At 37.6% G+C, this 14,984-nt stretch overlaps 1 protein-coding gene across 1 annotated transcript; it reads right to left on the bottom strand.

The window, feature by feature from the left end:
• Nucleotides 1-1,066: 1,066 nt before the first annotated feature.
• On the bottom strand, nucleotides 1,067-14,826 carry LOC133652354 (peroxynitrite isomerase THAP4-like). The gene is made up of 4 exons (XM_062051050.1): nucleotides 14,293-14,826; nucleotides 3,876-3,977; nucleotides 3,672-3,762; nucleotides 1,067-2,049 (listed from the first exon to the last, which is right to left on the bottom strand). Exons 1-4 carry the CDS (start codon nucleotides 14,701-14,703, stop codon nucleotides 1,955-1,957), a joined length of 699 nt encoding a protein of 232 aa, XP_061907034.1. The 5' UTR covers nucleotides 14,704-14,826; the 3' UTR covers nucleotides 1,067-1,954.
• Nucleotides 14,827-14,984: the final 158 nt, after the last annotated feature.

Raw genomic sequence — 14,984 nt, 5'->3', positions numbered from 1 at the left:
TGAGCCCACAAATGTGATGCTCCAGAAACTCAATCTGCTCAAAGGAAGGTCAGTTTTGTAGCTTCTGTAACAAGCTAAACTGTTTCCAGATGTGTGAACATGATTGCACAAGGGTTTTCTAATCATCAATTAGCCTTCTGAGCCAATGAGCAAACACATTGTACCATTAGAACACTGGAGTGATAGTTGCTGGAAATGGGCCTCTATACACCTATGTAGATATTGCACCAAAAAGCAGACATTTGCAGCTAGAATAGTCATTTACCACATTAGCAATGTATAGTCCAGCGGTCACCAACCTTTTTGAAAGCAAGAGCTACTTCTTGGGTACTGATTAATGCGAAGGGCTACCAGTTTGATACACACTTAAATAAATTGCCAGAAATAGCCAATTTGCTCAATTTACCTTTAACTCTATGTTATTATTAATAATTAATGATATTTACACTTAATTGAACGGTTTAAAAGAGGAGAAAACATGAAAAAAATGACAATGAAATTTTGAAACATAGTTTATCTTCAATTTCGACTCTTTAAAATTCAAAATTCAACCGAAAAAAAGAAGAGAAAAACTAGCTAATTCGAATCTTTTTGAAACAATTAAAAAAATAATTTATGGAACATCACTAGTAATTTTTCCTGATTAAGATTCATTTTAGAATTTTGATGACATGTTTTAAATAGGTTAAAATCCAATCTGCACTTTGTTAGAATATATAACAAATTGGACCAAGCTATATTTCTAACAAAGACAAATCATTATTTCTCCTAGATTTTCCAGAACAAAAATTTTAAAAGAAATTCAAAAGACTTTGAAATAAGATTTAAATTTGATTCTACAGATTTTCTAGATTTGCCAGAATAATTTTTTTTAAATTTTAATCATAATATGTTTGAAGAAATATTTCACAAATATTCTTCGTCGAAAAAACAAATTAAAATGTATTTATTATTCTTTACAATAAAAAAAATAAATTTACTTGAACATTGATTTAAATTGTCAGGAAAGAAGAGGAAGGAATTTAAAAGGTAAAAAGGTATATGTGTTTAAAAATCCTAAAATCATTTTTAAGGTTGTATTTTTTCTCTAAAATTGTCTTTCTGAAAGTTATAAGAAGCAAAGTAAAAAAAAATGAATTTATTTAAACAAGTGAAGACCAAGTCTTTAAAATATTTTCTTGGATTTTCAAATTCTATTTGAGTTTTGTCTCTCTTAGAATTAAAAATGTCGGGCAAAGCGAGACCAGCTTGCTAGTAAATAAATACAATTTAAAAAATAGAGGCAGCTCACTGGTAAGTGCTGCTATTTGAGCTATTTTTAGAACAGGCCAGCGGGCTACTCATCTGGTCCTTACGGGCTACCTGGTGCCCGCGGGCACCGCGTTGGTGACCCCTGGTATAGAGTGTATTTCTTTCAAGTTAAGACTAGTTTAAAGTTATCTTCATTGAAAAGTACAGTGCTTTTCCTTCAAAAATAAGGACATTTCAATGTGACCCCAAACTTTTGAACGGTAGTGTATATATAGATATAAATATATACAGCCTGGCCCCCGGCCTAATTTTTTTAACCCAATGCGGCCCCCGAGTCAAAAAGTTTGGGGACCCCTGCCTTAAATCATAAATTACTCTGAGCTACAACTACCTGTTCACTCTTTGTACAAACTTAATGAACTTGTATATACATCAATTATAAATATATATGCACACTACACACATACATAGCCACACCATTACCACTAGTGATGATGGAAATGACATTGATTGATTGATTGATTGAGACTTTTATTAGTAGATTGCACAGTACAGTACATATTCCGTACAATTGACCACTAAATGGTAACACCCCAATAAGTTTTTCAACTTGTTTAAGTCGGGGTCCACTTAAGTTGATTCATGATACAGATATATACTATCATATATACTATCATCATAATACAGTCATCACACAAGTTCATCACCAGAGTATATACATTGAATTATTTACAATCTGTGGGGTGGGATGTGGAGGGGGCAGCAGCACCACTGCCTCAATGGGCAACCCCACACTCTCTGTAACACAAACAAATCAATATCAAAGCCCTTCTTCATCTCTGTACCTGTGGAATACCATGTGCTATACTTCTTTAACTTTAAGTTATGTAGTTCATCCGCATGCCAAAACACATTTTATAGGCCTACTGAAATGATTTTTATTTATTTAAACGGGAATAACAGATCCATTCTATGTGTCATACTTGATCCTTTCGCGATATTGCCATATTTTTGCTGAAAGGATTTAGCCGAGAAAATCGACGATAAAGTTCGCAACTTTTGCTCGCTGATAAAAAAAAGCCTTGCCTGTAGCGGAAGTAGCGTGACGTCACAGGAGCTAGTATTCCTCACAATTCCCCGTTGTTTACAATGGAGCGAGAGAGATTCGGACCGAGAAAGTGACGATTACCCCATTAATTTGAGCCAGGATGAAAGATTCGTAGATGAGGAACGTTACAGTGAAGGACTTGAGAGGCAGTGATGGACGTATCTTTTTTCGCTCTGACCGTAACTTAGGTACAAGCTGGCTCATTGGATTCCACACTCTCTCCTTTTTCTATTGTAGATCACGGATTTGTATTTGAAACCACCTGGGATACTATATCCTCTTGAAAATGAGAGTCGAGAACGCGAAATGGACATTCAGTGCCTTTTATCTCCACGACAATACATCGGCGAAATGCTTTAGCTACGAGCTAACGTGATAGCATCTTGCTTTAACTGCATATAGAAACAAAAGAAATAAACCCCTGACTGTAAGTATAGATAGAAAATCAACAATACTATTAAACCGTGGACATGTAAATACACGGTTAATGCTTTCCAGGCTGGCGAAGGTTAACAATGCTGTGCTAACGACGCCATTGAAGCTAACTTAGCAACCGGACCGCACAGAGCTATGCTAAAAACATTAGCTCTCCACCTGCGCCAGCCAGCCCTCATTTGCTCATCAACACCCGTGCTCACCTGCGTTCCAGCGATCGGCAGAAGGACGAAGGACTTCACCCGATGCGTTTGGCGGCCCGGAGACGTAGGAAGTCAAGGTGAGGTCGGCGGCTAGCGCGGCTAGCGCTCCAACAAAGTCCTCCTGGTTGTGTTGCTGTAGTCCGCTGCTAATACACCGATCCTACCTACAACTGTCTTCTTTGCAGCCTTCATTGTTCATTAAAAAAATTGCAAAAGATGTCCAGAATACTGTGGAATTATGAAATGAAAACAGAGCTTTTTGTATAGGATTCTACGGGGTACCATAACTTCCGTTACTCAGACTTCGTCACGCGCATACGTCATCATACCGCGACGTTTCAGCCGGATATTTCCCCGGAATTTTAAAATGTCACTTCATAAGTTAACCCGGCCGTATTGGCATGTGTTGCAATGTTAAGATTTCATCATTGATATATAAACTATCAGACTGCGTGGTCGCTAGTAGTGGCTTTCAGTAGGCCTTTAAAACGAGTTGGCGATACATTTGCAAAGTTGTCTTTGTGAGTTGAAATTAAACTAGAATCACATACTAATTATTGTCTTTGAATCACCTAATTGATCTGTCTACTCTACTCTGCACAGGCAGCTGTGCAATGTGTACTGTGATGTGCAGATATAGACATATATACCCTTTGATCTATGATGTATTTTACCTGTTTGGGTGCTCTTGCTACTGGTCATTGCCGTTGGTGCTGTCCCAATCGGTACCCAGTCCGTCTGGCATCCTTTTTCTCTTGTATTTCCCTGGAAATGGAGAAACAGCTACATGGATACCTCATTTACATCAATTATGAATACTTTTGTATTGGGCTTGAACTGTAATCCATTTGAACATTGAGTAGGAAAACAAATCCAACCTGATCTTGATCGCCCTCCTCATCAGGCAAATCTAGTGCCTTTGCCATTGGTTCATCCGCCACTGATGCCGTAGTCGTACTGGCCAGGATCTCATCTATTATCTGTAAATCAATCAATCAATCAATGTTTATTTATATAGCCCTAAATCACAAGTGTCTCAAAGGGCTGTACAAGCCACAACGACATCCTCGGTACAGAGTCCACATACGGGCAAGGAAAACTCACCCCAGTGGGACGTCAATGTGAATGACTATGAGAAACCTTGGAGAGGACCGCATATGTGGGTAACCTCCCCCCCCCACCCCCCCTCTAGGGGAGACCGAAAGCAATGGATGTCGAGTGGGTCTGACATAATATTGTGAAAGTCCATTTTTAAACCGAGTTGGCGATACATTTGCAAAGTTGTCTTTGTGAGTTCAAATTAAACTACAATCACATACTAATTATTGTCTTTGAATCACCTAAATGTACAATACTTTATATTATTGTCTATTGTAATTAGAGATGTCCGATAATATCGGTCTGCCGATATTATCGGCCGATAAATGTGTTAAAATGTAATATCGGAAATTATCGGTATCGTTTTTTTTATTATCAGTATCGTTTTTTTTTGGTTTTTTTAATTAAATCCACATAAAAAACACAAGATACACTTACAATTAGTGCACCAAGCCAAAAAAACCTCCCTCCCCCATTTACACTCATTCACACAAAAGGGTTGTTTCTTTCTGTTATTAATATTCTGCTTCCTACATTATATATCAATATATATCAATACAGTCTGCAAGGGATACAGTCCGTAAGCACACATGATTGTGCGTGCTGCTGCTCCACTAATAGTACTAACCTTTAATAGTTAATTTTACTCATTTTCATTAATTACTAGTGTCTATGTAACTGTTTTTATATTGTTTTACTTTCTTTTTTATTCAAGAAAATGTTTTTAAGTAAGTGTATCTTGTGTTTTTTATGTGGATTTAATTTAAAAAAAACAAAAAAAAAACGATACCGATAATAAAAAAAACGATACCGATAATTTCCGATAGTACATTTTAACGCATATATCGGCCGATAATATCGGCAGGCCAATATTATCGGACATCTCTACTCGCAAGTATAAAACTACTTTTTCAAAGTAATCATTTCTTATTTCAAGCATGAAAAAAAAAAATCATGACTTTGACACAATTGTGTCTCATAATTAAAACAGATGACAGCCAAATGGACTTTGCTGTTTTATTGTCAATGAAACAATAGAAAACACGTACTCATAAAATAGTACAGTTGGCACAGTACAGTAAACTGACAGTTAATATTTAAACATTTAACATGTGACATTTCTAACTATTTTGAACAGAAATGCACATTCAGGTAAATTCTTCAAAATCACAATTTTGGCCGGGGGCCGGACTGTATATATGTGCACTAATTGACTGAAAGAGCACGCACTTGGCGCGATGATGTCATGTTATCCATGGAAAAATGCATTTTTAGTAGAGATGCCGATAAATGCGTTAAAATGTAATATCGGAAATTATCTGTATCGGTTTTTTTATTATCAGTATCGGTTTTTTTTGTTTTTTTTAATTAAATCCACATAAAAAACACAAGATACACTTACAATTAGTGCACCAACCCAAAAAACCTCCCTCCCCCCATTTACACTCATTCACACAAAAGGGTTGTTTCTTTCTGTTATTAATATTCTGGTTCCTACATTATATATCAATATATATCAATACAGTCTGCAAGGAATACAGTCCGTAAGCACACATGATTGTGCGTGCTGCTGCTCCACTAATAATTATTATTATTATTAGCCTTTATTTAACCAGGTAAAATCCCATTGAGATCAAAGATCTCTTTTCTAAGGGAGACCTGGCCAAGAGGGCAGCAGCAAGGTTACATTAAAAACAGTAAACAAATACATAAAACATCATAATAATAATACTAACCTTTAACAGTTAATTTGACAAATTTTCATTAATTACTAGTTTCTATGTAACTGTTTTTATATTGTTTTACTTTCTTTTTTATTCAAGAAAATGTTTTTAATTTATTTATCTTATTTTATTTGATTCATTTTTTTAAAAAGTACCTTATCTTCACCATACCTGGTTGTCCAAATTAGGCATAATAATGTGTTAATTCCACGACTGTATATATCGGTTGATATCGGTATCGGTAATTAAAGAGTTGGACAATATCGGCATATCGGATATCGGCAAAAAGCCATTATCGGACATCCCTAATTGTAATCTATTGACAGTAATGTCAGTAAATGTACGATACTTTATACTGCAGAAGAACTTGAAGCAATAATTATGTGTAGACTATTTTATTGTCAATTTATTTCATTGTTCATGGAGTAGTCCAGTGGTTCTCAAATGGGGGTACGCGTACCCCTGGGGGTACTTGAAGGTATATGCCAAGGGGTACGTGAGATTTTTTTTAAATATTCTAAAAATAGCAACAATTCAAAAATCCTTTATAAATATATTTATTGAATAATACTTCAACAAAATAAATGTTTAGAATTAAGTTCATGAATCCAGATGGATCTTTATTACAATCCCCAAAGAGGGCACTTTAAGTCGATGATTACTTCTATGTGAAGAAATCTTTTTTTCAACAAGTTTTTAGTTATTTTTATATCTTTTTTTTCCAAATAGTTCAAGAAAGACCACAACAAATGAGCAATATTTTGCACTGTTATACAATTTAATAAATCAGAAACTGATGACATAGTGCTGTATTTTACTTTTTTTCAACCAAAAATGCTTTGCTCTGATTAGGGGGTACTTGAATTAAAAAAATGTTCACAGGGGTACATCACTGAAAAAAGGTTGAGAACCACTGGAGTAGTCTATGACCGTGTGTGTGAGTTTTGATTGATTGATTGATTGAGACTTTTATTAGTAGGTTGCACAGTGAAGTACATATTCCGTACAATTGACCACTAAATGGTAACACCCCAATAAGTTTTTCAACTTGTTTAAGTCGGGGTCCACTTAAAGGCCTACTGAAAGCCACTACTAGCGACCACGCAGTCTGATAGTTTATATATCAATGATGAAATCTTAACATTGCAACACATGCCAATACGGCCGGGTTAACTTATAAAGTGACATTTTAAATTTCCCGGGAAATATCTGGCTGAAACGTCTCGGTATGATGACTTATGCGCGTGACGTAGTCAGTTAAACGGAAGTATTGGTACCCGTAGAATCCTATACAAAAAGCTCTGTTTTCATTTCATAATTCCACAGTATTCTGGACATCTTTTGCAATTTGTTTAATGAACAATGAAGACTGCAAAGAAGAAAGTTGTAGGTGGGATCGGTGTATTAGCGGCGGACTACAGCAACACAACCAGGAGGACTTTGAGATGGATAGCAGACGCGCTAGCCGTGGACCTCACCTTAACTTCCTCCGTCTCCGGGCCGCCAACCGCATCTGTGATCGGGTGAAGTCCTTCGTCGCACCGTCGATCGCTGGAACGCAGGTGAGCACGGGTGTTGATGAGCAGATGAGGGCTGGCTGGCGTAGGTGCAGAGCTATTGTTTTTAGCATAGCTCTGTGAGGTCCGGTTGCTAAGTTAGCTTCAATGGCGTCGTTAGCACAGCATTGTTAACCTTCGCCAGGCTGGAAAGCATTAACCGTGTATTTACATGTCCACGGTTTAATAGTATTGTTGATCTTCTGTCTATCCTTCCAGTCAGGGGTTTATTTATTTTGTTTCTATATGCAGTTAAAGCACGATGCTATCACGTTAGCTCGTAGCTAAAGTGTTTCACCGATGTATTGTCGTGGAGATAAAAGTCACTGTGAATGTCCATTTCGCGTTCTCGACTCTCATTTTCAAGAGGATATAGTATCCGAGGTGGTTTGAAATACAAATCCACAATAGAAAAAGGAGTGTGGAATCCAATGAGCCAGCTTGTACCTAAGTTACGGTCAGAGCGAAAAAAGATATGTCTTGAACTGCACTCTAACGTTCCTCATCCACGAATCTTTCATCCTCGCTCAAATTAATGGGGAAATCGTCGCTTTCTCGGTCCGAATCGCTCTCACTTCTGGCCGCCATCACTGTAAACAAGAAGGACCTTTGCGGAAATGTTCAGCTGACTACGTCACGCTACTTCCGGTAGGGGCAAGGCTTTTTTTTGTCAGATACCAAAAGTTGCGATCTTTATCGTCGTCGTTCTCTACTAAATCCTTTCAGCAAAAATATGGCAATATCGCGAAATGATCAAGTATGACACATAGAATAGATCTGCTATCCCCGTTTAAATAAAAACATTTCATTTCAGTAGGCCTTTAAATTGATTCATGATACAGATATCTACTATCAGATATATACTATCATCATAATACAGTCATCACACAAGATAATCACATTGAATTATTTACATTATTTACAATCCGGGGTGTGGAAGTGGGGCGGGGGGAGTTAGGTTTGGTTGTTATCATCAGTCATCAACAATGGGTGAGGGCGGATCTACGTCACCTCCGCCTACCAATCCCCTAGCAACCGGGAATTCGTTGAAAACAAACCAGCTCACAGCGAACGCAGCATTGACAGAAAAAGCATTTAACGAGCGTTGTGGCTTGGAAGTCGGCGTTAAATCCTTCATTTACGCATTTTTACTTATTCGCATATCGTGTGAAAAAACGAAAATGTATTATTTGCGTCAGACTCGTCTCAGTGAACTTTAAAGCTTCTCAGGCTTAGCTTAGCTTGCTAGTTAGCTTAGCCTGCGCGCTACTAAGAAAGAGACGCGGAAGTTATCAACAACAAGATCAAGTGTTAGTGTATAAAATATTGAGAGAGATTTGAGGGCTACATGTATTGTTTAAGTACAACTGTTCTTCGCCAGGTGTTCTTTGGCCGCCCTGGCTTACGTTTTCCCGGTGGTGTCCATCTTAACGCTGCCTTTGGTATCCTCTCGTTGTCCGGTTTTCGAAAATAGCTAGCTAGGCTATAGACTATATAGTATATACCGCATGTTATTTTTGTACAACAACAACTTCAGCTGTCGAACGTTATAAGGTACAAATTCAACAAGTACAACATTAGCACGGACGGTATGGCCAAGTTGTGGTTAGGAAGGTGGATTTTTGTTCCTTATATTTACCAGAAACGAAGTGATCCGAACACACGACCCGGGACTTTGGGGGACTCCAGTGAGACCCGTCCTCGTTTTCCCGGTGTAAAGCTGCGAGCCATTTGTCTCGTCTCTGTGGGCTTTTATTACGCTTTGGCAGAACAAAATACAACCTTTGTTTTCCCTGTTTCCAGTTGTGGTTAGCACAACCAAAAACAACACAGTTTTTCGGCATTTTGGAGGCAGAATGACGGGTTTAACCAGCGTAGGTCGACAGGTTAAAGCAGGGGTCACCAACGTGGTGCCCGCGGGCACCAGGTCGCCCGTAAGGACCAGATGAGTCGCCCGCGGGCCTGTTCTAAAAAAAAAAAAAAAAAATTTTTTTTTTTTTTTTTTAAAATTAAATCTACATAGAAAAAACACAAGATACACTTTCAATCAGTGCATCAACCCAAACAACCTCCCCCATGCACACTCATCCACACCCACTCACACAAAAGGGGTTATTTCTTTCTGCTACCAATATTCTGGTTCTCACAACATAGACAACACATCTGCAAGGGACACAGTCCCTGAAGCACACATGATTGTATAGGCTGCTGGTCCACTAACATTTTCATTAATTACTATTTTTTATGTAATTATTTTTATATTGTTTTACTTTCTTTTTTATCCAAGAAAATGTTTTTTATTTATTTATCTTATTTTATTTTATTTTAAAAAAAAGGGCCTTATCTTCAACAGACCAGGTTGTCAATGAAATTAGATTTGTTTAAAGGGTTTTTTAAACCAGGCCCAGTCCAGATAATGTCCAAGTCGGACTCAGCAACACACACCTTCATTCATGTACACAGAACAAAATTAGGGAACACAACAGATTGCATATAATTTATAAACAAAATAAAATTTTCAAAATAAGCATTTATGTACAGTCCAGATTATGTCCAGGTCACTCAAATGAGGGAACACAACAACAGATATCATATAATCTATAAACATAATTATACTTTCAAAATAAGCCTTTGAGGACTTCTCATCTTTTTTTTAATGTTTTTTGGCATCATTATCGTTTTCAACCATGTAACTTTCTAAAATGAGAAAATACTGAATAAATGTTTTAAAGGCCTACTGAAATGAATTTTTTTTATTTAAACGGGGATAGCAGATCTATTCTATGTGTCATACTTGATCATTTCGCGATATTGCCATATTTTTGCTGAAAGGATTTAGTATAGAACAACGACGATAAAGATTGCAACTTTTGGTATCTGATAAAAAAAAGGCTTGCACCTACCGGAAGTAGCGTGACGTAGTCAGTTGAACATATACGCAAAGTTCCCTATTGTTTACAATGATGGCCGCATGAAGTGAGAGAGATTCGGACCGAGAAAGCGACAATTTCCCCATTAATTTGAGCGAGGATGAAAGATTTGTGGATGAGTAAAGTGCAAGTGAAGGACTAGTGGGGAGTTGAAGCTATTCAGATAGGGAAGATGCTGTGAGAGCCGGGGGTGACCTGATATTCAGCTGGGAATGACTACAACAGTAAATAAACACAAGACATATATATACTCTATTAGCCACAACACAACCAGGCTTATATTTAATATGCCACAAATTAATCCTGCATAAAAACACCTGCGTGTTTGTTATGCTAGCTCCTAGCTCCTCTGCTAGCTCCTAGCTCCATAGAACACGCCAATACAATTCAAACACCTGATCAACACACACAATCACTCAGCCCAAAAGACCGTTTACCTAACCCAAGGTTCATAAAGCTTATATATTTTTAAAAAGTTACGTACGTGACGCGCACATACGGTCAAGTTATCGAATGTTTAGCAGCCAAGGCTGCATACTCACGGTACCTGATATTCAGCTGGGAATGACTACAACAGTAAATAAACACAAGACATATATATACTCTATTAGCCACAACACAACCAGGCTTATATTTAATATGCCACAAATTAATCCTGCATAATAACACCTGCGTGTTTGTTATGCTAGCTCCTAGCTCCTCTGCTAGCTCCTAGCTCCATAGAACACGCCAATACAATTCAAACACCCGATCAACACACACAATCACTCAGCCCAAAAGACCGTTCACCTAACCCAAGGTTCATAAAGCTTATATATTTTTAAAAAGTTACGTACGTGACGCGCACTTACGGTACGGTACGTGTTATGCTAGCTCCTAGCTCCTCTGCTAGCTCCTAGCTCCATAGAACACGCCAATACAATTCAAACACATGATCAACACACACAATCACTCAGCCCAAAAGACCGTTCACCTAACCCAAGGTTCATAAAGCTTATATATTTTAAAAAAGTTACGTACATACGCAAAAAAAAGCCAAAGCTGCATACTCACAGTAGCACGTCTGCGTCTTTGTCATCCAAATCAAAGTAATCCTGGTAAGAGTCTGTGTTGTCCCAGTTCTCTACAGGCGTCTGTGTATCCAAATCAAAAGTCCTCCTGGTTAGAGTCTCTGTTATCCGAGTTCTTCCATCTTGACTGCATCTTTCGGGAATGTAAACAAAGAAGCGCCGGCTGTGTACTGTTGTGGCTGACTACGTTCGAAAAATACGTCCATTTCGCACCGACAACTTTCTTCTTTGCTTGCTTGGCTTCCTTCTCCATAATGCAATGAACATGATTGAAACAGATTCACGAACACAGATGTCCAGAATACTGTGGAATTATGAAATGAAAACAGAGCTTTTTCATATTGGCTTCAATGTGGAAGGCATACCCGTGTTCGTCGGGCTACGTCACGCGCATACGTCATCCTCAGAGGCGTTTCGAACCGGAAGTTTAGCGGCAAATTTAAAATGTCACTTTATAAGTTAACCCGGCCGTATTGGCATGTGTTATAATGTTAAGATTTCATCATTGATATATAAACTATCAGACTGCGTGGTCGGTAGTAGTGGGTTTCAGTAGGCCTTTAAAGAGAGTAATACTAAGTGAATATCTGTTTTTGGCCTTAAAAATAAACCTTTTACTGAGTACTATAATTAAATTGACTAAATCCTGATTGTCAATGAACTCTCCTAAAATAACAGAAACCACATTAAGCTTCATAAACAAACCAATCCTTAAACACATTTTTTCAACTTCCACCCAAAACAAAGACACAATATGACAATACCAAAACAAATGCAGGGTGGATTCAGGCTCCTGACAACAAAATCGGCAATCATCTGACTCTGTCATATTCCATAATTTTAACATTTTCCCTGTGGGTAAGAAGTTATAAATAATTTCAATTTGAAAATAACGATTTTGCACATCGATAGTGGTTTTATAGATTAGTTTGAATATGGCATCCCATGGCAACGGGCAGTCAAAAAAGTCCTCCCATTTTCCATTTGTGTTGTATGAGGCAGCCTTCAAAGATTTCTTTATTAAATAAAAATTATATATTTTTCTATTTATTTTAGTTCCTTTTTGCCAACTAGAATTTCTTATTAGAGGTTTACAAACTAATAATTTAGTAGTTCCGTAATTAATTATTTGTTTCCATCTTTTCCCAATTACTCCAGTTAGTTGATAAAATGAAAAGCTTGAGCAAGCATCACCATACATAGCTCTAAATTCATCATACTTCATAATTTTACCATTCTCATTGATAATATCATTGACAAAAATGATTCCTCTTTCAAACATATTTTTCCAAAAGAAAGGCTTTCCATCTATTACAATATTAGAGTTCATCCATATTAACTGCTGCAAAATATCGTCTCTTTTTTCTGGCACATAAAATTGAAAACACCACTATGAGTGGATTGTTTCCTTTATGAACCCCGCCATGTTTCCCAGCAGACTCTCTGGGAGGGGATCACTTGTAAAAAAGGATACCATTTCTTTTGATACAGTACATGTTTTTTGTCCAACAGGACATTTGTGTACCACTCAATGTTTAAATACATCTTTGGAACAATTGATGCTTTTAAAGACAGACACATAGCTTCAAGGTTGAGAAGTTTCAGGCCCCCATATTCATACTCTTTGTACAAAACCTTTCTTTTAATCTTTTCTGGTTTGCCGTTCCAGACAAAATCGAAGACCCTCCGCTCATAAATCTTAAAAAAGTTTTGTGATGGAGCTGGTAATGACAAAAACTAATAAATAAATTGAGGAATAATTAACAAGTTGGCAATAGACATTTTACCATACAAGGTTAGGGATTTCCCTTTCCATAATTGCATACTTTTGTCCAGCTTTCTTAGTCGATTATCATAATTTACTGAGCCTAGATCTTCCAGATTTTCTGGGACAACAACACCAAGTATGTTAACTGGTCCATCTGTCCACAAAACAGTCACTTTGCATTCCATTCGAAAGGACGTTCCCTTTAGATTTCCGATTCTTAACATTTTACATTTATCATAATTAAGCTTAAGGCCAGATTACTGTGAAAATATGTCCAAAAGATTAAGAAGGTTCCGCAAACAATGAGGACAAATCTTATCTTTGTGAATCAGCCTTTTCTGACATGAACTTCATCAAGAACAAACACAGAACACGCCTCACTGATGCACATCTGCAAGACTCACTCAGAGTTGCAGTGTCAAGTTATACACCAGAGTACAACACACTAGTTAACAGCATGCAATGCCAGGCTTCCCACTAACTGACAAAGAAACAGATAACAGATTTGGTGTCCAGTTCAAAGTGTGACATGATTTAAAAATTTGAGAGTTTACTTTTGTATTTTACATGAGTTATTATTTGTACAAACATGGTGCAAAGTAATTCATGATTTGTTAAAAAATGTTAGTGGCTAGCTAGTTAAAATGGGATATTGTGATTTCACAAGACTGTCTTAGAAGTGATCATTTGAAAATGTTCAATTTGAAAAATGTGCACTTAGAGAAAATATAAAAATAAAGTGTTGCATATTGGTATTTATCTGTTTCTATATATATTTATTGTGAGAAATCATTAAGATGATCAGTGTTTCCACAAAGATAAATATCATTAATTATTAATATTAACAGAGTTAAAGGTAAATTGAGCAAATTGGCTACTTCTGGCAATTTATTTAAGTGTGTATCTAACTGGTAGCCCTTCGCATTAATCACTACCCAAGAAGTAGCCCTTGGTTTCAAAAAGGTTGCTGACCCCTGGGTTAAAGAGTAATGGCAACGGTTTGTTTTCTACGCCAGTCTGGTGGCTATGGCTCGAAGAACCCGTATGTAGCTCAGTTGCCCGGATGTCGGCCCTCACCCATAGAGAACAGAGAAATGGATATTGGAACAGTGTAGTCTGACTATGGAAACTGGAAATCAAGATTCTTACCCTCTTCCTTTCCCTTTTGGCAAATGCAGACCTCATGCGCACAGTCTGTCCACTTGTGGAGGCTGTGCGGTGCTCCGAACCTGGCCTTAAGCCTGACCGTGGTTTATTGAAAATAGTTGGCTTCGCACCTTTCTTCAGCACGAGTCGACGATTGCTGATTCCCATGTCTGCCATCAGCATGCGACCCTCTTCGAAACACGACCTTTCGAAATGTTCGCTGCACAATACACTGTACTTTGTATGTGTCCTCCAATTCGACCGCGTTCGCTTGACTTCTTTGTTCCATAGTAAAGCTTGGCCGTCATCTTTTGGGAATAAAAACAACGAAACACCGGTTGTGTTGAAGTTTGTGTTGCCACATCCCGCAGCAGCACACCGCTTCCCAACAATTCTCTTTTTTGCAGTCGCCATTGTTCATTGAACAAATTGCCAAAAGATTCACCAACACAGATGTGCTGAATACTGTGGAAATTAGCGATTAAACAGAGCTGTTCGTATTGGGACGGACCTATTCCAAGATGTCGCGATTAACTGATTCCGTCACGCGCATACGTCATCATACCGAGACGTTTACAACCGGAAGTGTGGCAGGAAATTTTAAATTGCACTTTATAACTTAACCTGGCCGTATTGGCATGTGTTGCAATGTTAATATTTCATCATTGATATATAAACTATCAGACTGCGTGGTC

Source organism: Entelurus aequoreus, linkage group LG01 (genome assembly GCF_033978785.1).
Source record: "Entelurus aequoreus isolate RoL-2023_Sb linkage group LG01, RoL_Eaeq_v1.1, whole genome shotgun sequence".
In the NCBI taxonomy this organism is placed as follows: domain Eukaryota; kingdom Metazoa; phylum Chordata; class Actinopteri; order Syngnathiformes; family Syngnathidae; genus Entelurus; species Entelurus aequoreus.
Note: the sequence above shows the minus strand (reverse complement) of the source record. Positions and strands in the feature narration are given on the sequence as shown.

What these genes read in the sequence shown, in the direction of transcription:
- LOC133652354 (XM_062051050.1), bottom strand. Translation starts at nt 14,703, where the DNA reads ATGGCGACTGCAAAAAAGAGAATTGTTGGGAAGCGGTGTGCTGCTGCG. An exon ending in CCAAAAGGGAAAGGAAGAGG is followed by an intron (nt 3,978 to 14,292) that starts GTAAGAATCTTG and finishes ATTGATTTACAG; the next exon opens with ATAATAGATGAGATCCTGGC. An exon ending in AGGAGGGCGATCAAGATCAG is followed by an intron (nt 3,763 to 3,875) that starts GTTGGATTTGTT and finishes CTCCATTTCCAG; the next exon opens with GGAAATACAAGAGAAAAAGG.